General features: G+C 38.7%; 1 protein-coding gene across 3 annotated transcripts in view; it reads left to right on the forward strand.

Annotated features, from left to right (window-relative positions):
* Positions 1 to 19,801: 19,801 nt before the first annotated feature.
* Positions 19,802 to 25,816, forward strand: part of FAM185A (family with sequence similarity 185 member A) — a 73,439-nt gene continuing 67,424 nt past the window's right edge. For all 3 annotated transcript variants that reach the window (XM_065938441.1, XM_065938442.1, XM_065938444.1), the window contains exons 1-2: positions 19,802 to 20,459; positions 23,683 to 23,792. In XM_065938441.1, coding sequence (XP_065794513.1) covers positions 20,030 to 20,459; positions 23,683 to 23,792 — 540 coding nt within the window. In that variant the 5' untranslated portion in view covers positions 19,802 to 20,029. The remainder of the gene's footprint in view (positions 20,460 to 23,682; positions 23,793 to 25,816) is intronic.

The following is a 25,816-nucleotide window of genomic DNA, read 5'->3' on the forward strand; positions in this document are numbered from 1 at the left end:
CTGTATAAATACACCATGATTTATCTGCCATTCTCCAGTTGATAGATGTTTGTTTCTCTTTCCTGGCTATTATGAATACAGTTGCTATGAATATTTAAGTACAAGTCTTCATGTGAAGGTGTATTTTGGGTAAACACCTAGGAATGGAATTTCTGGGTCAAATGGTAAGTTATGTTTAATTCTATAAGAAACAGTTAAATGGTTTTTCAAGATGGCTATACCATTTTATATTCCTATGAGCAATGTATGAGGGTTCCCACTGCTCTACATCCTTGTCAATACTTGGTATTGTCAGTATTTTTAGTTTTAGCCATTTTGGTAGTTTTGAAGTAGTATCTAATAATTTTGTAGTTCAATTTGTACTTCCATAATGACTAATTATTTTGAGCAATTTTCTGTGGGCTTAGTTGCCATTTATATATCTTCTTAGTTTAAGTGTATGTTCAATTTTTTTTTTCGCTCATTTAAAATAGTTTTTGTTATCATTATAAGAATTCTTTGCATATTCTGGATACAGTTCTTTTTTAATTTTATTTTTAATTGAAGGATTGATGTTTCATAAATATTTTCTCTCAATCTTTCCTAGTCTCTTCATTCTGAAGAGCAAAACTTCTGAATTTTGAGGAAATCCAATTTATAATTTTTCCTTTTTTAATTCATGCTTTTTGTATCTTGTTTAAGAAATCTTTGCCAAACTCGAGGTCACAAGATTTTCCCTATGTTTTCTTCTAGAGCTTTTATAGTTTAGCTCTTCTATTTGCAACTTTTAACTATTTCAAATTTACGTGCATGCTGTGAGGTAAAGGTTAATGTTCTTTTGGAGGAGGGATGGAGAGGCAAATGGATATTTAATGTTTCAGCACATATGTTGGGAAAAGTATCCTCCTCCCATTGTTGTATTATAATTATAGTAGCACTGTCCTTAAAATTAACTAACCAGATATTTTTAGGTCTATTTCTATAGTCTCTATTCTATCCCATTGATTTAAATGTCTCTTCTTACAGTCATACAACATTGTGTTGATTACTGCAGTTTTAAAATAAGTCTTAAAATTAAGTAGGATAAGTCCTCAAACTTAGCTCTTTTTTCAAAATTGTTTTGGCTATACTTGGCATTTTACATTTCCATTTTAGAAGTAACTTGTCAATTTCTAATTTTTAAATAGAATTTAAAATAGAAGCCAGCTAAAATTTTTGGCTGCACAATGAATCAATAATTAGTGTGAGTGATATGCCATCTTGAGTCTTATTTTCCTTGAATACAGTATTTCACTCCACTTATATAGATCTTCATTTTCTCTCAGCAGTGCTTTATGGTTTTCAGAAAATAGGTCTTGTATATACTTCATTAAATGTATCCCTGCATATTTCACATTTTGTATTTTACTGTAAATGGCATTGTCTTTAAATTTCAATTTCCAAATGCCATTTTTAGCCCTTAGAAATAGAATTGATTTTTTTGTTATTGACCTTGTTTCTTGTAAACTTTTTAATTAATTGAGTTTAGCTTTGTATAATAGTCCTTAGAATTTTCTATTTAGATGATCATGTCTACATATAGACAGTTTCACTTCTTTCTGTCCAATGTAGATGCCTTTCATTTCCTTTTATTACCTTATTATAACATTTAGGGCCTCCAGAACAATCAAGTGGTGAGTGTGCCTTGTTTCAGATCAAAGGAAAAAGCATCCAGTCTTTTATGGTTAAGTATGGTACTGAGTGTGTGTTTTGCATGAATGCCTATATTAGGTGGAGGAAATTCTTTCACTTCCAAGTTTGTGGAGTGTTTTTAATCAGGACTGGGTATTGAATTTCGCTAAATGTTTTTTTTTAATCCATTAAGATGATTATATTTTCCAATATGATGCTAGAACAACTGATCTCTAACATCCTTAGGTAAAAAAATGTTTCTCACCTCATACTCTGACTAATTTATAAAAACTAACTTGAAATGAGGCATAGGCCTAAATGTAAAACCTAAAAGTGAAAAAACTTCCAAAAGAAAATGTTTTGGAAAATCTTTGCAACCTTGATTTGGAGAAAGTTTTGTTTTTTTCTTGTTTTATTTTAATTTTTTTTTTGTTTGTTTTTAGATGGGTGAGTTTTACTTTGTGTAAATTATATCTCAATAAACTTGACTTTAAAACAAACTAAAGCAATCAAAAAAGATCTAAACATACACAGAATACTGAAATGTAAACTATTATAACAAAGGGGGAAAATTAAAAAATAACCAAAAATAAAAAATAGATTCTCCACAAAGGAAGTAAATTAGACAACTAGAAGACTTCTCATTACAAAACCAGTACTTCCTCAGAGTACTCAGAGACAGCGCTTGTGTGCATGTCACTCAGTTGTGTCTGGCTCTTTCTGACCCCATGGACTGTAGCCCACCAGCCTCCTCTGTCCATGGAATTTTCCAGGCAAGAATACTGGAGTGGTTTGCCATGTTCTACTTCACTCCAGGGAATCTTCCCGACTCAGGGACAGAACCTGTGCCTCTGCGTCTCCTACATTGGCAGGCAGATTCTTTACCACTGAAGCAACCTGGCAAGCCCACTGAGAGACAGTATATGTCAACTAAGTTATTACTTAAGAGTGAGGGTAAAATAAAAACACTTCATAGTCTGAAGAAATTACTCAGAGACTCTCAAACAAAAATAAATCTAGAAGTAACGAGATGAGCAAATAAATTGGTAAACCTTGCTAAATTTAAATAAGCTTTAAATATAAATAGCAATAATAATAACTCCTTGCTTGGCTTCAAAAACAAGGTGGAACTAAAAAGCACAAGACAATAAATGACATGAAAGATGGAAGGGAAAAGACTTATGTTAGAGAATTCTATTGTTTGAGATGAAGATAGAGATATTGATTGATTAGACATTTGCTAAGTCCAAGTGAGTATGTGAAAAATTTAAGGATAATGATTAGAAGAAAATAGCCTTTCAAATTACTATAGAGGCAAAAGGTGAACAAAGAAAAACATTTAAACTAAAGACCCGAATGAAGAAAAGCAGGAACAGCAAGAACAAAAAAGGCACAAAAAGGCAAGGTTAATAGAAAACACAAAATAAGATGGTATGAATAAGTATAAATGTAAAAGTAATTACAAAAAAGTAGGTAAATTCAATTTACATGTTGATGCAGGTTCTTGAATAAAATATCTATCTATATTCTGTTTATAAGAGACAAGTCCCAAATAAAAGGACTTGTCTTGAAATAAAAGGATGAAAATATTATTATTAGATTAAAATATGCATCAAGATAGAAAGCAGTACTAGAGATAATGAGGGATATTATTTAATGACAAAAATTTTATCAAGTAGTATTAATCCTGACCCTGTACACAACTAACAGTATTGCCTCAAAATATGTAAAATGTAAATAGAATTTCTACTCAAAGTATATGTTAATGATACTGCAATGTGAATGGTTGCAACATTATTGCTGCTTTGTTAGAAGTTCAGTGAAGAGTTAGCACATACAAGAACTCTAGCCTAAAGTGAGTTTTTAAAGTTTTTCTCTTATAAATTAACTTTCTGTTTGCAATAAATACTATCTTAGACACACACACACACACACACACACACACACACATTGCTTTAATGTATACCCTGAGAATCTTCAGATATCTGTAAACTAGATGATTTCTCAAGTTGTTCAATGTGAGATAAATTTGACTACATTAAGTAACAAGCTTTTTCTGGTACATCATCTGCATGAAAACAAATAACATGGGATTTCAAATGGGATTACCTACATATTCATTAACTACTTCTTAGTATTATAGTTATTACTCTAGATTATTGAGTTTATTAAGATTTTGTAAGAAGAACAGATGTTGTAAGATATAGTTATTTCAAGAGTTTATAATTAAGTTAGCAAACTCCTAGGGCACCCCTCACTTAAAGTGAATTCCAGAATCCTTTGTTTAGGTTACTTTTTTTTTTTCCCTGAAAAGTCTCCAATGCCCTCTGCTGTTCATTTATTGAACTTTTTGTTGAAGTATCCGATGGTAAAGGGAGAAAGGAATGGCAACTCACTCCAGTGTTCTTGCCTGGAGAATCCCAGGGACGCGGGAGCCTGGTGGGCTGCCGTCTATGGGGTCTCACAGAGTCGGACACGACTGAAGCAACTTAGCAGCAGCAGCAGCAGCGGATGGTAAAGAATCTGCCTGCAATGCAGGAGACCTGGGTTAGATCCCTGGGTCAGGAAGATCCCCTGGAGAAGGAAATGGCTACTCCAGCATTCATGCCTGGAGAATTCCATAGACAGAGGAGCCTGGAGTGCTACAGTTCACAGGGTTGCAAAGAGTCAGACGTGACTGAGCGACTAATGCTTATAGTTGGTAATGTGTTAATTACTGCCGTACAGCAAAGTGATTCAGTTACACATCTGTATATATACATTATTGATATATATATATTCTTTTCCATTATGATTTATCATAGGGTACTGAATATAGTTCTCTGTGTTTTACAGTAGGATCTTGTTATTTATCCATTCTTATATAAAAGCTTACATCTGCTAACCCCAACCTCCCACTCCATCCCTCCCCCTTGGCAGCTACCAGTCTGCTCTCTATGTCTGTGATTCTGTTTCTGTTTCATAGATAGTTTCATTTGTGTCATATTTTAGATTCCACATATAAGTGAAATTGTATGGTATTTGTCTTTCTGTATTTGACTTACTTCACTTAGTATGATAATTTCTAGCTGCATTCACGTTGCTGCAAATGCCATTTTTTCGTTCTTTTTTAAGGCTGAGTAGTGTTTCTCTGTTTATATGTACCACACCTCCTTTACCCATCCATCTAGTGATGGACATTTAGGGTTGTTTCCGTGTCCTGGCCATCATGAGTAGCGCTGCTATGAACACAGGGGTGAATGTATCTTTTTGAATTATAGTTTTGTCTGGATATATATCCAGGAGTGGGATTGCTGGATCATATGCATAATTCTTTTCCACAGGGGCTACACCAACATACGTTCCCACTATCAGTATAGGAGGGTTCCCTTTTCTCCACATCTTCTCCAGCATTTGTTATTTATAGATTTCTTAATAATGACAATTCTGACATGGCGGTACCTCATTGTAATTTTGATTTGCATTTCTCTAATTATTAGTGATAAGCATCTTCTCATGTGCCTATTGGCCATCTGTATTTCTTCTTTGGAGAAATTTCTATTTAGGTCTTCTGCCCAGTGTTGGATTGCATTGTTTATTTTTTGTTGTTGAGTTGTATGAGCTGCTTGTATATTTTGAAAACTAAGCCCCTTATTTGTTGCATTGTTTGCAAATATTTTGGAAACTAAGGCTTTATTGGTCGCATTGTTTTCAAATATTTTCTCCTAGCGTGTAGGTTTTCTTTTTGCTTTTGTGATAGCCTGCCGTGGCTGTCCACACATGATTTTTGTGACTGATATCACTCAGAGCATCTTGTAAGATGGAAGACAGGTGCTGATGTCATGCAAGTATCATCTGTCATTCGTAGGGTGTAAGAGTTGTAGAGCTCTGCAACTTATAAAACCTAGCTGGCATTTTTTTAATGCTGTAATGAAATTACTTATAATAATACTTATCCTTGTATGTGACCTTACAATTGTGAGTTATTGGATCTTCAAACACAAATTTTTTAAGTTTCTTATTTCGGTAGCACGAGGCAAGTAAATTTCCCTTTTTTAAAACTTGAGAGAGATCCCTTTCTGAATAGATTCAGTCCACAGAACTTAATGTGAGGACCATTTCCTGTCATCCACAAAAAGCCTTGAAACTTCACGACTTTGCAGCCTGAGAGCCTTGGGGGCTGATGATGAGTTAACTTCTAGAAGGACCTTCTGTAAATCACAGCAGCTGGCCCCTGTGAAGGGGATGGAAGACACAGGGAAGGGATCTCCTGAGCGTGATCAGGACCTGGTGTGCTTCAGCCAAATGGAAATAAAGAGCCCTAGGCAGACCAGAACTTCCAGCTGCAAGGGCCCCCCTTGAAAAGGCTCGGCCACTCAATGAGAGACTGTCATTCACTTCACAGATGTATAGTCCAGTACGGAATGAATTTGTTCTATAAGGCTGTCTGGAGTATGTTAAGTCTTCATCACAGGACGAGGTGTCAAAGATTAATCACTAGGCTAGCTTAGGAAACAGCTGCTTAAACCACGGCTTTAACTATCAGAATAGTTAAATATAAAATATCTCAGACAAAATTTCATCATGCTACATTAAATTGTACACTCACTGAATATTAATTATTAAGTAAAATATTCATGGGCATTTAGATGGTAAGAAATCCTCTACCTATTTAATTATTTGTTTCTATGGAATATATTTTAAAATATACTTTTATGTTAAAATTCCTGTTAATTATAAAGCTGAGGTCATACACTATACATACAATTTTATATTCTACTCCTGTCACTTAACATTATTGTGAGATAACAGAACAATATATATCTATTGGTCTCTGTCCTTGGCTCCCAACAAAGGGCTCCTGAAACTCTTGTAATTTCCTGGGTGATAGGAGTGTCTTTTGTTTTAATGAAGTGCCTTTGGGTAGACTCCTGGATGAGGTCTGGTCACCAGAAAAAACAAGACATGATTTGAAGCTTGGAATCTACAGCTCTGCCCCCAAGTTTCTTGAGAAGGAAGGACTAAAAATGGAGTTGATGAGCCTACATGATGCAACTTCCATAACAATCAGACTGTATGCAGTTTGGAGAGCTTCCAGATTGGTAAACACATCCACACCAGGAGAGGAACACATCCTGACTCCACGGGGATAGAGGCTCCCGCAGCCCAGACCCTCCCAGACCTCACCCTCTGTGTTTCTTCATCTGAGTGTTCATCTGTATCCTTTACTAATCCTTTAGTAAAGTGGTAAATTCAAGTATTTTCCCAATTTCTGTGAGCCACACTAGCAAATTAATTGAATCTGAGGAGGGGCTTGTGGGACTCTCCAATTTCTAGCCAAATGGGATAGAAGTTGTGGGTAACCTGAAGACTTCCTACTTGTGATCGTCATCTGAAGTGGGTGGGAGCAGTTTTGTGGAATTGAACCCCTAACCTGTGGGATTTAACATTAGTGTCAGAATTGAGTTGAATTGTAGGACATCCAGCTGGTGTCACAGAAAATGCTTTTTGTTGAGGGAAAACCTCCACACACTGGATGACTGGAAGTGTCAGAAGGGAAGTTATGTGTGGTAGTTGTGGGTGTAGTTCTTCCATACAAAGGAGAATTATAGGTTTTTCTTTATGTTGTAGAAGATTTCACATATCATTGAACAGTCTTCAAAATATAATTTTTAAGTTATTGCATAATATTTCAGATGTTCACAAATTAATGTAACACCCTCCTATTTTGTGGACGTTTAAGTTGCTTCAGTTCTTTATTATCATAAGTAATCCTGTAAAAAAAATTCCTTGAATGTAAGTTTTTGTGAATATCCCTAATTTTATGTTTATATTAAGTTTCAAAAAGTACAATTTCTAGGTTGTGGATACACACATTTTTAAGGTGCTTTATGCATATTGCTAAACTGAACTCTGAAAGTTTTAAGAACATACTCCTACGAGCACTGTGTGTTCATGACCGCAGGAATGGCTTTTAAAAAACTGACTGTGCAAAAATGTTTTACAAGTAAATTCTAAATATGGAGGGAAGTTATATACGACTTTCTATTCATTTTGTAATTTTTTTTTCTCCAAAGGTGTCAGGAAAATAGAAGGACTTTAGTAGAGTGGGGAGAGGGTCAGACCTTCTGTTTCTTAATCTTTCAAAATTTGTTTCTTCATCAATAATGTGAGCATAATAATATTTGGCCTGCTAAACACAGAGTGCTTTGTGAGGATACCATGAGATGATACATGTAAATATGCTCTGAAAACTATAATGTCATAAAGGTGGAAGGTGGTACTTTTATTGGTTATTATTGATATGTGGACAGACTTGCTACATGACATCAGACTTATAAAAGTATCACTAACTTTTTAATATGTTAACCTTAATGTACATAATCTTCATTCTAAAGCTCAGATGATCCAAAAAGTAATGTTTTGGTCAGTTTTATTTTATTTATTTGAAATAGTAAAGCAATGACTTTTGCCACATAGACAATTATTGTTCAGTTGCCAATTCCACTGACTTGGTTTGCGTCAGAAAAATCACCATAACAAAATTACCATACCATAACAAAATCATCCATTAGGGTTTACTATTTAATCTAAAAATATTTGCCACGTGTAAGTTGAATGGTTCTATGAAGACCTACAAGACCTTCTAGAACTAACACCTCAAAAAGATGTCCTTTTCATTAAGGGAAATGGAATGCAAAAGTAGGAAGTCAAGAACACCTGGAGTGACAGACAAATTTGGCCTTGGAGTACAAAATGAAGCAGGGCAAAGGCTAATAGAGTTTTGCCAAGAGAATACACTGGTCATAGTAAACACCCTCTTCCAACAACACAAGAGAAGACTTTACACCAGATGGACATCACCAGATGGCCAACACTGAAATCAGATTGATTATATTCTTTGCAGCCAAAGATGGAGAAGCTCTATACAGTCAGCAAAAACAAGACCAGGAGCTGACTGTGGCTCAGATCATGAACTCCTTATTGCCAAATTCAAACTTAAATTGAAGAAAGTGGGGAAAACTACTAGACCATTCAGGTACGACCTAAATCAAATCCCTTATGATTATACAGTAGAAGTGAGAAATAGAGTTAAGGGACTAGATCTGATAGACAGAGTGCCTGATGAACTATGGACATAGGTTCATGACAGTGTACAGGAGACAGGGATCAAGACCACCCCCAAGAAAAAGAAATGCAAAAAAGCAAAATGGCTGTCTGAGAAGGCCTTACAAATAGCTGTGAAGAGAAGCAAAAAAGCAAGGGAGAAAAGGAAAGATAAACCCATTTGAATGCAGAGTTCCAAAGAAGAGCAAAGAGAGATAAGAAAGTCTTCCTCAGTGATCAGTGCAAAGAAATAGAGGAAAACAATAGACTAGAAAAGATTAGAGATCTCTTCAAGAAAATTAGAGATACCAAGGGAACAGTTCATGCACAGATGGGCTCAATAAAGGACAGAAATGATATGGACCTAACAGAAGCGGAAGATATTAAGAAGAGGTGGCAAGAATACACAGAAGAACTGTACAAAAAAGATCTTCACAACCCAGATAATCACAATGGTGTGAGCATCACCTTGAACCAGACATCCTGGAATGTGATGTCAAGTGGGCCTTAGGAAGCATCACTATGAACAAAGTTAGTGGGGGTGATGGAATTCCAGTTAAGCTATTTCAAATCCTGGAAGATGATGCTGTGAAAGTGCTGCACTCAGTAAGCCAGTAAATTTGGAAAACTCAGCAGTGACCACAGGACTGGAAAAGGTCAGTTTTCATTCCAATCCCAAAGAAAGACAATGCCAAAGAATACTCAAACTACTGCACAATTGCACTTATCTCACACGCTAGCAAAGTAATGATCAAAATTCTTCAATCCAGGCTTCAATAGTATACGAACTGTGAACTTCCAGATGTTCAAGCTGGTTTTAGAAAAGGCAGAGGAACCAGAGATAAATTGCCAACACCTGCTGGATCATCAAAAAAGCAAGAGAGTTCCAGAAAAGCATCTATTTCTGCTTTATTGACTATGCCAAGGCCTTTGACTGTGTGGATCACCACAAACCATGGAAAATTCTTAAAGAGATGGTAATACCAGACCACCTGATCTGCCTCTTGAGAAATCTGTATGCAGGTCAAGAAGGAACAGTTAGAACTGGACATGTAACAACAGACTGGTTCCAAATAGAAAAAGGAGTACATCAAGGCTGTATATTGTCACCCTGCTTATTTAACTTATATGCAGAGTACATCATGAGAAATGCTGGACTGGATGAAGCACAAGCTGGAATCAAGATTGCTGGGAGAAAATCAGTAACCTCAGATATGCAGATGACACCACCCTTATGGCAAAAAGTGAAGAACTAAAGAGCCTCTTGATGAAAGTGAAAGAGGAGAGTGAAGAAGTAGGCTTAAAGCTCAACATTCAGAAAACTAAGATCATGGCATCAGGTCCCATAACTTCATGACAAATAGATGGGGAAACAATAGAAACAGTGATAAACTTTATTTTTGGGGGCTCCAAAATCACTGCAGATGGTGACTGCAGCCATGAAATTAACAGACGTTTGCTCCTTGGAAGAAAAGTTATGACCAACCTAGACAGCATATTAAAAAGCAGAGACATTACTTTGCCAACAAAGGTCTGTCTAGTCAAGGCCATGGCTTTTCCAGTGGTCATGTATGGATGTGAGAGTTGGACTATAAAGAAAGCTGAGGACCGAAGAATTGATGCTTTTGAACTGTGGTGTTGGAGAAGACTCTTGAGAGTCTGCTGAACTGCAAGGAGATCCAACCAGTCCTTCCTAAAGGGAATCAGTCCAGAATATTCATTGGAAGGACTAATGTTGAAGCTGAAATTCCAATACTTTGGCCATCAGATGCGAAGAGCTGACTCATTTGAAAAAACCCTGATGCTGGAAAAAATAGAAGGCAGAATGAGAAGGGGATGACAGAGGATGAGATGGTTGGATGGCACCACCGATTCAATGGACATGAGTTTGATTAAACTCCGGGAGTTGGTGATGGACAGGGAGGCCCGGTGTGCTGCAGTCCATGTGGTCGCAAAGAATCAGACACAACTGAGCGACTGAACTGAACTGAACAACTAAGTTGAGTGCGTTCTCAACATGCTTAAACCAATGCCTTTGGCAAAGTTATTCCTGTGGGATTTTATTAAAAAGACAGTTTGAGGGGAGGAGCCAAGATGGCGGAGGAGTAGGATGGGGAGACCACTTTCTCTCCTAGAAATTCATCAAAAGAATAACTGAACGCAGAGCAAACTTCACAAAACAACTTCTGATCGCTAGCAGAGGTCATCAGACGCCCAGAAAAGCAGCCCATTGTCTTCGAAAGGAGGTAGGACAAAATATAAAAGATAAAAGTGAGTCAAAAGAGCTAAGGACGGAGATCCGTCCCGGGAAGGGTCTTAATAGAGGACATTTCCAGACACCGGGAAACCCCCGCACTGGCGGGCCTGGGGGAAGTGTTTGAATCTCAGAGTTTGAATCTGACTGGGAGGGATAGAATAAATAAAACCCACAGATTACGAGCCTAAAAGCAACTCCCAGCAGAAAAGTACACCAGACGCCCGCATCCGCAACCAGCAAGAGGGGGCGGAACGGAGAGGAGTGGGAGGCATTGCTTGGGGCAGGGTCCGGGCCTGAGTGCCCTGAGGACAACCGGAGGGAGCTTTTGTGAGTTCCCAGCTTGAACTGTGGGTCAGCAAAAGAGAGAGAGAAAATTAACTGGCCCGAACACACTGCCGGCCCCCGTTCGCAGAACAAAGGGACCGAGAAAGTCCTGAGAAGAGCTCGCAGGCTGCGGACCGGCCCAGCCCCGCCAGAGGCAGGAGGCAGGGGGGAGGGGAAGGGGGCAGGCTCTGCCCCAAGGATCGCATCCCCTGCCACACTGCAAACGGGCCTCCGCCTTCTAATCAAAGACCTCCGGAGATTCTGGATGGTCGACATCCGCCGGGAGGGTCGTGGCTAGACACAGTACACGCACCCGGCCAGTCCAGACGGGGATTGGGGCTGGGGACGCGGAGGGCAGAAGGCGCACTGCACCCAACTGGCGCGGGCGGAAACTGAGGCTGGGATCGCGCAGGGCAGAAGACGCGCCGCACCCGGGGAGAGAGCGCCCGACAAGCGCCTGGCTGCCTGAGCCACTCGGCGGCGTAGGGACAAACCGCAGGCGCAGCTTTGTGTTCCGCGCTTTTGTGAATCACCCGAGGGCTGGAATCGCCTGGAGCCTGAGCAGCCCAGACGGAGAAAATAGCGCCAGCCCCTCCCCGTAGCGCCAGCCCCTCCCTGCAGCGCCAGCCCCACCCCGGAGCGCGAGGGAACTAGCTACCTGAATATAAATCCACCTCCGCCTGCCTGTGTCAGGGCGGAAATTAGGCGCGGAAGAAACCGGCAACAGAAGCCAAATAAACAAAGGGAACCACTTCAGAAGGGACCAGTGCAACAGATTAAAATCCCTGAAGAAAACACCGACTTCACCGGAAGGGCCTATAGATATCGAGAAGTATAAGCTGGAACGAGGAGATATCTGAAACTGAGCCGAACCCACACTGACCGCAACAGCTCCAGAGAAATTCCTAGATATATTTTTTTCATTTTTCTTTTTTTTTTTAAGTAAGAAGAAAAAAAATTTTTTTCTTTTTTCTCTTTTATTTTTCTTTAAAATTCCCTATTACTCCCCCATTACTTCTTAACTTTCATTTTCATAAGATTTTTACGATTTTTTTAATTAGGTAAAACAATTTTTTTTTCTATTTTTTTTTCTTTTTCTTCTTTTTTTTTCTTTTCTTTTTTCTTCTTCTCTTCTATTTTTCTTTTTCTCATTTCTTTTAAAGTCATCTAGTACTCCTCTTACTACTCCTTAATTTTCATTTTCAATACACTATAACCTTACAGGGGAAAAAAAAAAAAGAAGAAGAAGAGAAGCCCTATTTTTAAACCAAACTTCATATATATTTCTAAAATTTTTTTTTTTTATGTTTTGGTTTTTGTTTTTAATATAGTATTTTTAAGAGTCTAACCTCTACTCTAGATTTTTAATTTTTGTTTTTCAGTATATGATATAAATTGTGAACATTTAAGGATCCAATATTCAGCTCCCATTTTTATTCAGGAGTGTGTTGATTATTCTCTCCCAATCTTGACTCTCTGTTTTCTACCTCAGAACACCTCTATTTCCTCCTTTCCCCTTCTCTTCCCAATCCAATTCTGTGAATGTTTGTGGGTGTCTGGGCTACGGAGAACACTATGGGATCAGACAACTTCGTAGATCTGTCTCTCTCCTCTTGAGTCCCCCTTTTTCTCCTCCTGCTCATCTCTATCTCCCTCCTCCCTCTCCCCTTCCTCATGTAACTCTGTGAACCTCTCTGGGTATCCCTAACGGGGGAGAAACTTTTCACCATTAACCTAGAAGTTTTATTATCAGTGCTGTATGGTTGGAGAAGTCCTGAGACTACAGGAAGAATAAAACTGAAATCCAGAGGCAGGAGACTTAAGCCCAAAACCTGAGAACACCAGAAAACTCCTGACTATATGGATCTTTAAGTAATAAGTGACCGTCGAAAAGCCTCCAAACCTACACTGAAACCAACCACCACCCAAGAGCCAATAAATTTTAGAGCAAGACATACCACGCAAATTCTCCAGCAACGCAGGAACATAGCCCTGAACGTCAACATACAGACTGCCCAAGATCACACCTAACACATAGACCCATCTCAAAACTCATTACTGGGCACTCCATTGCTCTCCAAAGAGAAGAAATCAAGATTCACGCACCAGAACACTGACGCAAGCTTCGCTAATCAGGAAACCTTGACAAGCCAATCGTCTAACCCCACCCACTGGGTAAAACCTCCACAATAAAAAGGAACCACAGACCTCCAGAATACAGAAAGCCCACTCCAGACACAGCAATCTAAACAAGATGAAAAGGCAAAGAAATACCCAACAGGTAAAGGAACATGAAAAAAGTTCACCAAGTCAAACAAAAGAGGAGGAGATAGGGAATCTACCTGAAAAAGAATTTAGAATAATGATAATAAAAATGATCCAAAATCTTGAAAGCAAAATGGAGTTACAGATAAATAGCCTGGAGACAAAGATCGAAAAGATGCAAGAAATGTTTAATAAAGACCTAGAAGAAATAAAAAAGAGTCAATTAAAAATGAATAATGCAATGAATGAGATCAAAAACACTCTGGAGGGAACCAAGAGTAGAATAACGGAGACAGAAGATAGGATAAGTGAGGTAGAAGATAGAATGGTGGAAATAGATGAAGCAGAGAGGAAAAAAGAAAAAAGGATCAAAAGAAATGAGGACAACCTCAGGGACCTCTGGGACAATGTGAAACGCCCCAATATTCGAATCATAGGAGTCCCAGAAGAAGAAGACAAAAAGAAAGGCCATGAGAAAATACTCGAGGAGATAATAGCTGAAAACTTCCCTAAAATGGGGAAGGAAATAGCCACCCAAGTCCAGGAAACCCAGAGAGTCCCAAACAGGATAAACTCAAGGCGAAACACCCCAAGACACATATTAATCAAATTAACAAAGATCAAACACAAAGAACAAATACTAAAAGCAGCAAGGGAGAAGCAACAAATAACACACAAAGGGATTCCCATAAGGATAACAGCTGATCTATCAATAGAAACCCTCCAGGCCAGAAGGGAATGGCAGGACATACTCAAAGTAATGAAAGAGAATAACCTACAACCTAGATTACTGTACCCAGCAAGGATCTCATTCAGATACGAAGGAGAATTCAAAAGCTTTACAGACAAGCAAAAGCTGAGAGATTTCAGCACCACCAAACCAGCTCTTCAACAAATGCTAAAGGATCTTCTCTAGACAGGAAATGCAGAAAGGTTGTATAAACGTGAACCCAAAACAACAAAGTAAATGGCAACGGGTCCACACCTATCAATAATTACCTTAAATGTAAATGGGCTGAATGCCCCAACCAAAAGACAAAGATTGGCTGAATGGATACAAAAACAAGACCCCTATATATGCTGTCTACAAGAGACCCACCTCAAAACCAGAGACACATACAGACTAAAAGTGAAGGGCTGGAAAAAATATTTCACGCAAATGGAGACCAAAAGAAAGCAGGAGTCGCAATACTCATATCAGATAAAATAGACTTTCAAATAAAGGATGTGAAAAGAGACAAAGAAGGACACTACATAATGATCAAAGGATCAATCCAAGAAGAAGATATAACAATTATAAATATATATGCACCCAACATAGGAGCACCGCAATATGTACGGCAAACGCTAACAAGTATGAAAGAGGAAATTAATAGTAACACAGTAATAGTGGGAGACTTTAATAACCCACTCACAACTATGGATAGATCAACTAAACAGAAAATCAATAAGGAAACACAAACCTTAAATGATACAATGGACCAGCTAGACCTAGTTGATATCTATAGGACATTTCACCCCAAAACAATCAACTTCACCTTTTTCTCAAGTGCACACGGAATCTTCTCCAGAATAGATCACATCCTGGGCCATAAATCTGGTCTTGGAAAATTCAGAAAAATTGAAATCATTCCAGTCATCTTTTCTGACCACAGTGCAGTAAGATTAGATCTCAATTACAGGAAAAAAATTGTTAAAAATTCAAACATATGGAGGCTAAATAACACGCTTCTGAATAACCAACAAATAATAGAAGAAATCAAAAAAGAAATCAAAATATGTATAGAAACGAATGAAAATGAAAGCACAACAACCCAAAACCTATGGGACACTGTAAAAGCAGTGCTAAAGGGAAGGTTCATAGCATTACAGGCTTACATCAAGAAACAAGAAAAAAGCCAAATAAATAACCTAACTCTACACCTAAAGCAATTAGAGAAGGAAGAAATGAAGAACCCCAGGGTTAGCAGAAGGAAAGAAATCTTAAAAATTAGGGCAGAAATAAATGCAAAAGAAACTAAAGAGACCATAGCAAAAATCAACAAAGCTAAAAGCTGGTTTTTTGAAAAAATAAACAAAATTGACAAACCATTAGCAAGACTCATTAAGAAACAAAGACAGAAGAACCAAATTAACAAAATAAGAAATGAAAAGGGTGAGATCACAACAGACAACACTGAAATCCAAAGGATCATAAGAGACTACTACCAGCAGCTCTATGCCAATAAAATGGACAACTTGGAAGAAATGGACAAATTCTTAGAAAAGTATAACTTTCCAAAACTGAACCAGGAAGAAATAGAAGATCTTAACAGAACCATCACAAGCAAGGAAATCGAAACTGTAATCAAAAATCTTCCAGCAAACAAAAGCCCAGGACCAGATGGCTTCACAGCTGAATTCTACCAAAAATTTAGAGAAGAGCTAACACCTATCTTACTCAAACTCTTCCAGAAAATTGCAGAAGAAGGTAAACTTCCAAACTCATTTTATGAGGCCACCATCACCCTAATTCCAAAACCAGACAAAGATGCCACAAAAAAAGAAAACTACAGGCCAATATCACTGATGAACATAGATGCAAAAATCCTTAACAAAATTCTAGCAAACAGAATCCAACAACATATTTAAAAAAATCATACACCATGACCAAGTGGGCTTTATCCCAGGAATGCAAGGATTCTTTAATATCCGCAAATCGATCAACGTAATACACCACATTAACAAATTGAAAGATAAAAACCATATGATTATCTCAATAGATGCAGAGAAAGCCTTTGACAAAATTCAACACTCATTTATGATTAAAACTCTCCAGAAAGCAGGAATAGAAGGAACATACCTCAACATAATAAAAGCTATATATGACAAACCCACAGCAAGCATCACCCTCAATGGTGAAAAATTGAAAGCATTTCCTCTGAAATCAGGAACAAGACAAGGATGCCCACTCTCACCACTACTATTCAACATAGTGTTGGAAGTTTTGGCCACAGCAATCAGAGCAGAAAAAGACGTAAAAGAAATCCAGATAGGAAAAGAAGAAGTGAAACTCTCGCTGTTCGCAGATGACATGATCCTCTACATAGAAAACCCTAAAGACTCTACCAGAAAATTACTAGAGCTAATCAATGAATATAGTAAAGTTGCAGGATATAAAATTAACACACAGAAATCCCTTGCATTCCTATATACTAACAATGAAAAAACAGAAAGAGAAATTAAGGAAACAACACCATTCACCATTGCAACAAAAAGAATAAAATACTTAGGAGTATATCTACCTAAAGAAACAAAAGACCTATACACAGAAAACTATAAAACATTGATGAAAGAAATCAAAGAGGACACAAACAGATGGAGAAACATACTGTGTTCATGGATTGGAAGAATCAATATTGTCAAAATGGCTATTCTACCCAAAGCAATCTATAGATTCAATGCAATCCCTATCAAGCTACCAACGGTATTTTTCACAGAACTAGAACAAATAATTTCACAATTTGTATGGAAATACAAAAAACCTCGAATAGCCAAAGTAATCTTGAGAAAGAAGAATGGAACTGGAGGAATCAACCTGCCTGACTTCAGACTCTACTACAAAGCCACAGTCATCAAGACAGTATGGTACTGGCACAAAGACAGAAATATAGATCAATGGAACAGAATAGAAAGCCCAGAGATAAATCCACGAACCTATGGACACCTTATCTTTGACAAAGGAGGCAAGGATATACAAAGGAAAAAAGACAATCTCTTTAACAAGTGGTGCTGGGAAAACTGGTCAACCACTTGTAAAAGAATGAAACTAGAACACTTTCTAACACCATACACAAAAATAAACTCAAAATGGATTAAAGATCTAAATGTAAGACCAGAAACTATAAAACTCCTAGAGGAGAACATAGGCAAAACACTCTCTGACATAAATCACAGCAAGATCTTCTATGACCCACCTCCCAGAATATTGGAAATAAAAGCAAAAATAAACAAATGGGACCTAATGAAAATTAAAAGCTTTTGCACAACAAAGGAAACTATAAGTAAGGTGAAAAGACAGCCCTCAGATTGGGAGAAAATAATAGCAAATGAAGAAACAGAAAAAGGATTAATCTCAAAAATATACAAGCAACTCCTGAAGCTCAATTCCAGAAAAATAAATGACCCAATCAAAAAATGGGCCAAAGAACTAAACAGACATTTCTCCAAAGAAGACATACAGATGGCTAACAAACACATGAGAAGACGCTCCACATCACTCATTATCAGAGAAATGCAAATCAAACCACAATGAGGTACCATTACACGCCAGTCAGGATGGATGCTATCCGAAAGTCTACAAGCAATAAATGCTGGAGAGGGTGTGGAGAAAAGGGAACCCTCTTACACTGTTGGTGGGAATGCAAACTAGTACAGCCACTATGGAGAACAGTGTGGAGATATCTTAAAAAACTGGAAATAGAACTGCCATATGACCCAGCAATACCACTTCTGGGCATACACACTGAGGAAACCAGATCTGAAAGAGACACGTGCACCCCAATGTTCATCACAGCACTGTTTATTAGAGCCAGGACATGGGAGCAACCTAGATGCCCATCAGCAGATGAATGGATAAGGAAGCTGTGGTACATATACACCATGGAATATTACTCAGCCGTTAAAAAGAATTCATTTGAATCAGTTCTAATGAGATGGATGAAACTGGAGCCCATTATACAGAGTGAGGTAAGCCAGAAAGATAAAGAACATTACAGTATACTAACCCATATATACGGAATTTAGAAAGGTGGTAACGATGGCCCTATATGCAGGGCAGAAGAAGAGACGCAGAAGTACAGAACAGACTTTTGAACTCTGTGGGAGAAGGGGAGGGTGGGATGTTTCGAAAGAACAGCATGTATATTATCTGTGGTGAAACAGACCACCAGCCCAGGTGGGAGGCATGAGTCAAGTGTTCGGGCCTGTTGGGCTGGGAAGATCCAGAGGAATCGGGTGGAGAGGGAGGTGGGATGGGAGACTGGGATTGGGAATTCGTGTAACTCTATGGCTGATTCATATCAATGTATGACAAAACCCACTGAAAAATTAAAAAAAAAAAAAGACAGTTTGAAGATCAGTTTGAATAATTATGATGAAATGAAACACAAAACCAACGACAGATATAATATGCAGTGGAAACCTGATGAACCTAAAAGCTTGCATCTGTCATGAGTGAGCTTTTATAAGGTGGGAGATGGACTAGGACAGAAAGGAGGAAAGGATAACTTAAGAAAAACACTGAATTTTTAAACAGATAATGGCTTGTGAAGAACTCTGTGACTTGGGCCCTTGAGGACTTTAGCTCAGTTCATTAGGATTTTTAGATATAAAATAAAAATAGTATAAACTTCAACTTGACAGCCTGTGCACTGGTGTTCACATCCATTATCTCATTTGATCCCTAAAAAAAAAAAGAAAGAAAGAAAAACTTTTGAGGTAAGACAAAGAAGGTATTATTGACCTAATTTTAAGAGCAAGCAGTTAAAATTCAGATACATTCAATGACTGGCCTGAGGTCATTTAGAGTCTGAAAGGAGACAGGACACTAATGCTATTCCTATATTTGCTCTCGAAGAGGGAGTTTCCTTTGAGAGAACTAATGAGTCTTTAACCTCTTGCAGAGCTATTCTCCATCCCAGGGTAACCCGCACTAATTTAATGACGTATGGAGCTAACCACTCACTGAGGGTACTCCTATTTTAAATCACGTTCTCACCTTTAAAAGCGCAGTTTCTTAGCTCTTCTCTTCATCCTGATCCTTATTTAGGCTCCTAAGTTTTCTCCGTCGATCTTCCTCCGTCTCGCTCCAAAGCTCCACCCTCTTCGGAGAAGTCGCGTCCTCGGTATCCAAGGAAACCAAGCCGCCTGGCCCATCTTTGGCTTTCCTCGCTTTCCATTGGCCAGTGGACTGCGGTGTAGATTCCCGCCCACCCCACACCCCCCCCCCACCCCACACCCCCCCCCACCCCGGCCCTTGTCCTTCCAATGGCTTAAGGGCTTGAGGGAAAAGCGCAGGCCTTCCGAGTTCCGTCCAACAGCTGGCTCTAACTACCCTTAGCATCCTGCGCATTGCCTTCTGGGAAATGTAGTTTCTCAGTTGTCCGAACCCTTCAACATCTGGCCACCGTTGGAACTACCTATCCCACCGGCCCTTGCGAAAGGGGCGGGAGTAGGCGAGGGGTTCGGGTCAGGATGGATACTTAGAACTTTAAAATTCCAATTTGCCGCCTAGACCCGTGTAGCTGACGTTTACATTGCTGAACGAAGTGAGCGGTCTTGCTATTGCTTCAGCAGACCCTCTTATCAAGTATCTCCCTTTTGGCTTGGTCAGCCCAGCGGCAAGCCGACGGGACGTGGGGAGACTAACCTGAGGCTGAAGTAATCTGAGGGAGAAAGGGGCACGCCATGTTCCCCTTCTCCGGATGGGGGCTGGGCTGCCTCCGGCTCTGTCTGCTCAGAGTGTGGGCCGGCGAGGCCACCGGGCGCTGGGCCTGTGGGACATGTCAGTCCCGGCTGTACGGCTCAGGTGGGTCCCAGCCCGAGGTCTCTAGGTCTGACCCTGCGCGCAGGACTCTGAAGGAGTGGGCGCTGCTGGTGAGCCCTTTCGGCCGGCTGCGGGCGCGGCTCCCATGCCACCTGACCGTGAGACCCCTGGACCCCCTCACCTACCCAGACGGCGACCGCGTGCTGGTCACAGTGAGCGGAGTGGAGGGCGGGGCGCGGGCCCTGGCCGGCCTGCAGGTGAACTACGACGAGGCGCAGAAGGAGGTGACCATCGTGGCTGATGCCATCGACCACCAGGCGTCCGTGGAAGTGAACGCCCCCCTGAAGTTTGGTAAGTGACTGTAAAACGGGTTTGGGTCCCGGGGCACACCCTGTGACCTTCTGAAATTAGGCCGACGTGCATTTTTAATTTGTCCCTTTGAATCTGACTTTTCAACGTAATTTACTCTTGACCCCTTCAGAAGCTATGTCTTTTTTTTTTTCTGTTCTACTTTGGGTTTCTGAGTAGCAGTTAGGAATTAAGTTTTCAGTTATAGCAATTTTACAAATCTAGTAGAAACATGATTTGGAATAACCTAAGCCACATAACCGGAGAAGGCAATGGCACCCCACTCCAGTACTCTTGCCTAGAAAATCCCATGGACAGAGGAGCCTGGTAGGCTGCAGTCCATGGGGTCGCTAAGAGTCGGACGCGACTGAGCGACTTCACCTTCACTTTTCACTTTCATGCATTGGAGAAGGAAATGGCAACCGAGTCTGGTGGGCTGCCGTCTATGGGGTCGCACAGAGTCGGACACGACTGAAGCGACTTAGCAGCAGCAGCAAGCCACATAACATTTTTTTTGTCTTTTCCTCCTATGACACTTTGTTCCTATTTGTGTTACTGCACTTTGTCCATAACAAAGTGTTTTATTTTTCAGGGTTAAAGTATTTTGGTAATCCATTCAGTGGCATGGCAGGCCGTCCACATTTCCACTTGCTCATGGCCTGGGGTCTGTTCCCCAAACAGCCTTGCCTATAGTATGTTCCATATAATCTGGACCAAGTGTTTGGTTTCTAATAGGCACCCGGCTTCTTACTGAAAACGTCCGCATCCATTTTGGCCTAAGTAAATTTTCTGTGAGTTGCAGGCTTTGAAGAAAAACACATAGCTAGATTGCCCCAGAAAGGTCATTTGATAATGGTTGCCAGATGTGTTTTCTAGGTGTTTTGAGTTCCATGTTATTTCTCACATGGAAGCCACAGTTTCTGTGACACTTCTCTAGGAACGTCTTCCTAGGTTCTCTGCCTTCCTAAGACTGAAGGAAGATACTATTAATGATCATAATAGCAGATAACACTTCCAAGATAATCTTTTCTAATTACAATTGCACTATATTATAGACACTGTTTTGTCACCATTTACTGTAAGAGAATTGAAATTCAACAAGTTTGATGACCCCCTAGTGGTAAAGAACCCTCCTGTCAATGCAGGAGACTAGAGACTGGTTCAGTCCTCTGGGTGGGGAAGATCCCCTGAGGAGGGCATGGCAACCCACTCCAATACTCTTGCCTGGAGAATCCCATGGTCAGAGGAGCCTGATGGCCTGCTATCCACAGTGTGGCAAAGAATTGGATATGATTGAAGCAACACAGCACAGCACAAGTTTCATATACTGAGGATTTATTATGGGTGAACAAGTAGAGGAGATCCATGCCCTCATGAAACTTAATTTCTAGTGGGATAGATAAAAAAATATGCCAGTTGTCTCTCAGATATAACATGGTGGAGTTGAGATTTGAACTGACTGAAGTCTGCTGAACAACTATGCTTTATTGCTTCTCAACATTTTTTTTTTTAAACTAACCAAGATGAGTAAGAGACCCTGATCTCAAAATATAAAAGTCTACAGTGGGGAGGAAGATTTGCTAATGCATTAGATAGTACAAAATAAACTGAAAATTGAAATAGAGATAAGCAAAATTTTATGGCAGCTCAGATAAAAATGAGCTACCCAAACCTCATTATTTGTTGATTCCTCTTTTCAGAGCCAGAATCCCATTTACAATTTTACTGTTTCCATGTGTATATTCCACAGGCCCCTCAAGTCAACATAGTTCAGTTTTCTTCATACTCAACTCGTGTTCCTCCAGTTTGTCTATAACTGTTTCAGTGAAAGAGTGAGAATAACATTACTACCACTCAATATCTAGCCTTAACTTCTCTACCCACCTGTTGAGGGTAGAGTATATTTAGAGTCTGTTTTCTTTTCCCCATGCCTATCTTTACTGCCTGAGATCAAGGCTTATGTTATAACACTACTTAATGGCTACATTTGCCAGCTACATTTGCATCCATGTAAATATGGGGTAAAATTGTCTTTTATGTTTTTTATATTAATCCAAATCAAAATATTGCCTTTATAGAGACTACCGTATACCCAACTGTAGAAACTGATCTTTATACCATAACTATTGGAATTGTAGTGTCAGGCCCCAGTGTTTGGGGCAACATTACTTCGCTGGTCTGGTTTAAGGGAAATCATCAATATTTGAATTAGGTATTAAGTATTGGTGTTTTAAATTTTTATACAGACACATTTAAGGTTACATATTAAGTTGAATTTAAGGTTAAAGTTGGGCTTCCCAGGTAGTGCAGTGGTAAAGAATCTGCCTGCCAGTGCAGGAGATATAAGAGACTTGGGTTTAATCCCTGGGTCGAGAAGATCCCCAGGAGTAGGATATGGTGGCCCACTCCAATAGTCTTGTCTGGAGACTTCCAAAGACAGAGAACCTGGTGGTCTGCAGTACGTGGTGTTGCAAAGAGTCAGAGACCCCTCAGCATGTACGCATACACACAAGGTTAAACTTTCAAGCTAAGCATGGCTTATTTTCTAAACTTTTTCATGTATATTACTGTTACCCACAATTTTGAGGTTTTAATCAGTACTAAATTTTTCAGAGCGTTCTACTCTGTGTTGTTCTACTCTTTATTACTTCAGATTACCTTGTAATACAGCTGCATGATAATATGAGAGGTTAGAGGTAGGATTTGAAAACCTTAGTCATGATCATGTACACTGATACATACATTTCTTCTACAGTATGCTTTAAATTTGAGGGAGGTTTGGAAACAAATATTTGAACTTTAAAAGAGAATAATCTAACTGACTTATCCAGTTCACCATAATGATTTTAAGTTGCTGTATTCTTACTCAAATTTGTGTGTGTGTATTTTCTCAGTGGGAAAGAGGCTTCTATGATCTTTCCCAGGTGTGCCTATAAGAATTTGGAATCTTCGACCTCCTTTGCTTACGTCCTATGTTACTTCCTTTCTTTAGATGATAGAGGCCAACAGAAATAACTGCTTTTTAAAAACTGGTAGAAAAGAGCTTTAATTTGGTCCTGCTGTGGTGGAGGTCCCTTACCTTTAGAGAGAGACTACTGACAGCTATGTTCTTTCCAGAATTCTGTAACGTTATGAACATGACTGAGGAACTGAATTTCTGCAGGATGCTTAAATGCTTTGGAGCCATTAGCCATAGTAACTTGGATTTTCTTTTTTTCATTTGTAGATTTGAATATCCAGTCATCAGGGTCTGGCTGTGTAAAGGTCCAAAATATTGAGTGTGATAATTGCAAAATTGAAACTGAGCAGGGGACTAGCATCTTACAGTCTATTAAGGTATATTTATTTTTCTAATTTTGTTTTAATATTATTTTTTAAAACACTTTAAACTGTGAACCATGGTATCTAATGAAGGCTGTTATTCTGAACATTTACTGAAAATACTGAGTATCATTTATTCATCACTCAGAAATTCCTTGTAAAACTTTTGTTTTAAAATCAGTTTTATTATGACACTGTAGAAGTTGTAGCAACTTTGGAGATTTTCATCATATTACATTTAGATTTCATTTCAAAGTGTACAGCAAAACTCATAATACATTCTTAGTATTCTTAGATCTTACCAAGCTTAAGAGATTAAAGAATGATTTTCTTACATTTATTAAGGAGTAAGGAAAAGTCTTTAAGCATTATAAATATGCTTAAAATATTAAGTTAATCAAAATTATAATGTACCAGGTAGCCCATTACTTAAGGATTAAGTAGGTATTTCACTAAACAACAAAAGCTTCATTTTGTGCTGTAACACTTTTATATTTAATTTTCTTAAAATTAGATTTGTCTCAGCTCTAAATGATTTCAAATGCATATTGATAAATTTAGCTTATTCTTACTGGTACTTCTTATATTTCATATTCAAAACTCAATACTTTTGTGAACTTTGTTAGTATTGTTGAAGAGAAGTCAGTCATCTCTGCTTCATAATTGCAAAACATTTTCATTTTTAATTTCATAAACACTAATTAGAATGATTAATTGGATGCATTAAATTTTTTTTTACATTATTTGTTTTGTTCCAACCACCTTTATTTACACACCTGCCTTTGTCATCTGTTCACATGTGATCCTTTTCAATACATTTAGTTGCACATATATCAAAAAAGATTACATACCCTTTTGGAAAAATGAGATGGTTCCAGTTCTTATTGTAAAAGATTGCACAGTGTGGTTTTCATGTTGAATGACTAGCTGGATGAGAATACCATGGTTCCTTTTTGTTCTTATAAACGTATTGTTCACTCATCAATGCTTGAATTTCAGAATACTCGTCTAGAATATTGTCCCCTGGAGACTCAGAGTCTTAGATTTTCAATTTCACAATCAAAATTAGAAGCAACTGTACTGCTGTCTGTCTTTGCATTAATCTTTTGATTCATCTGAAAATTCTGAAATATCTATTTTGTCAGTTTTTCTTTTTTCTATCATTATGTGCATTACATGAAAAATGATTTCTCAGCTTTGGCACTATTGACATTTTGGTCTGGGTAAATTTTTGTTGTCAGGGGCTGACCTATGCACTGTAGGGTGTGTAGCAGTATTCCTAGCTTCTGTAAACAAAGTGCTAAGAAACAGTCCTCATTTAGGACAATGAAAAATATTGCCACACATTGTCCTCCTCTGGGGGGCAAAATCACTTTTAGTTAAGAACCACCTTTCAAAATTTCCCTCCTAGCTCAGTCTGTAAAGAATCCACCTGCAATGCAGGAGTCCTCCTGCAATGCTGGACACCCGGGTTCGATTCTTAGGTTGGGAAGATCCCCTGGAGAAGAAAATGGCATCCCATTCCAGTATTCTTTCCTGGGAAATCCCATGGACAGAGGACCCTGGCAGGCTACAGTACATGGGGTAGCAATAGTCACACACAACTCAGCCACTAAACTACCACCACCAAACACACTATTCAGAGCAAGTTTATCATTCTTCTGTTGTCTTATTCTTTTAGATATTTTCTGTCAGAGTTAGGAATAATTGAAAAATGATATTGAAATATCTACTCGGATAATGAAGTAGCAAATGTTTTGAGACATATGAAAAATAAGATTACTAAGATTCCATAATGTATTTTAGATTTACAAAGGAGCCCAGTGGACCATTACAGTAATCTTAAGATAGAATAATGCTTATCCTATTTAAAAAATTAGTAAATCTTCTATTTACTTTTTTAGGATACCTCTTAGAAAGAATAAAAGTCATGATACATCAATCCTACAAATAGAATGTGTTAGTTGCTCAGTTGTGTCATACTCTTTGCGACCCTATGGACTATAGCCCACCAGGGTCCTCTCTATTCATGGAATTCT

The sequence above is a fragment of the Muntiacus reevesi genome, chromosome 6, assembly GCF_963930625.1.
Source record: "Muntiacus reevesi chromosome 6, mMunRee1.1, whole genome shotgun sequence".
NCBI lineage: Eukaryota > Metazoa > Chordata > Mammalia > Artiodactyla > Cervidae > Muntiacus > Muntiacus reevesi.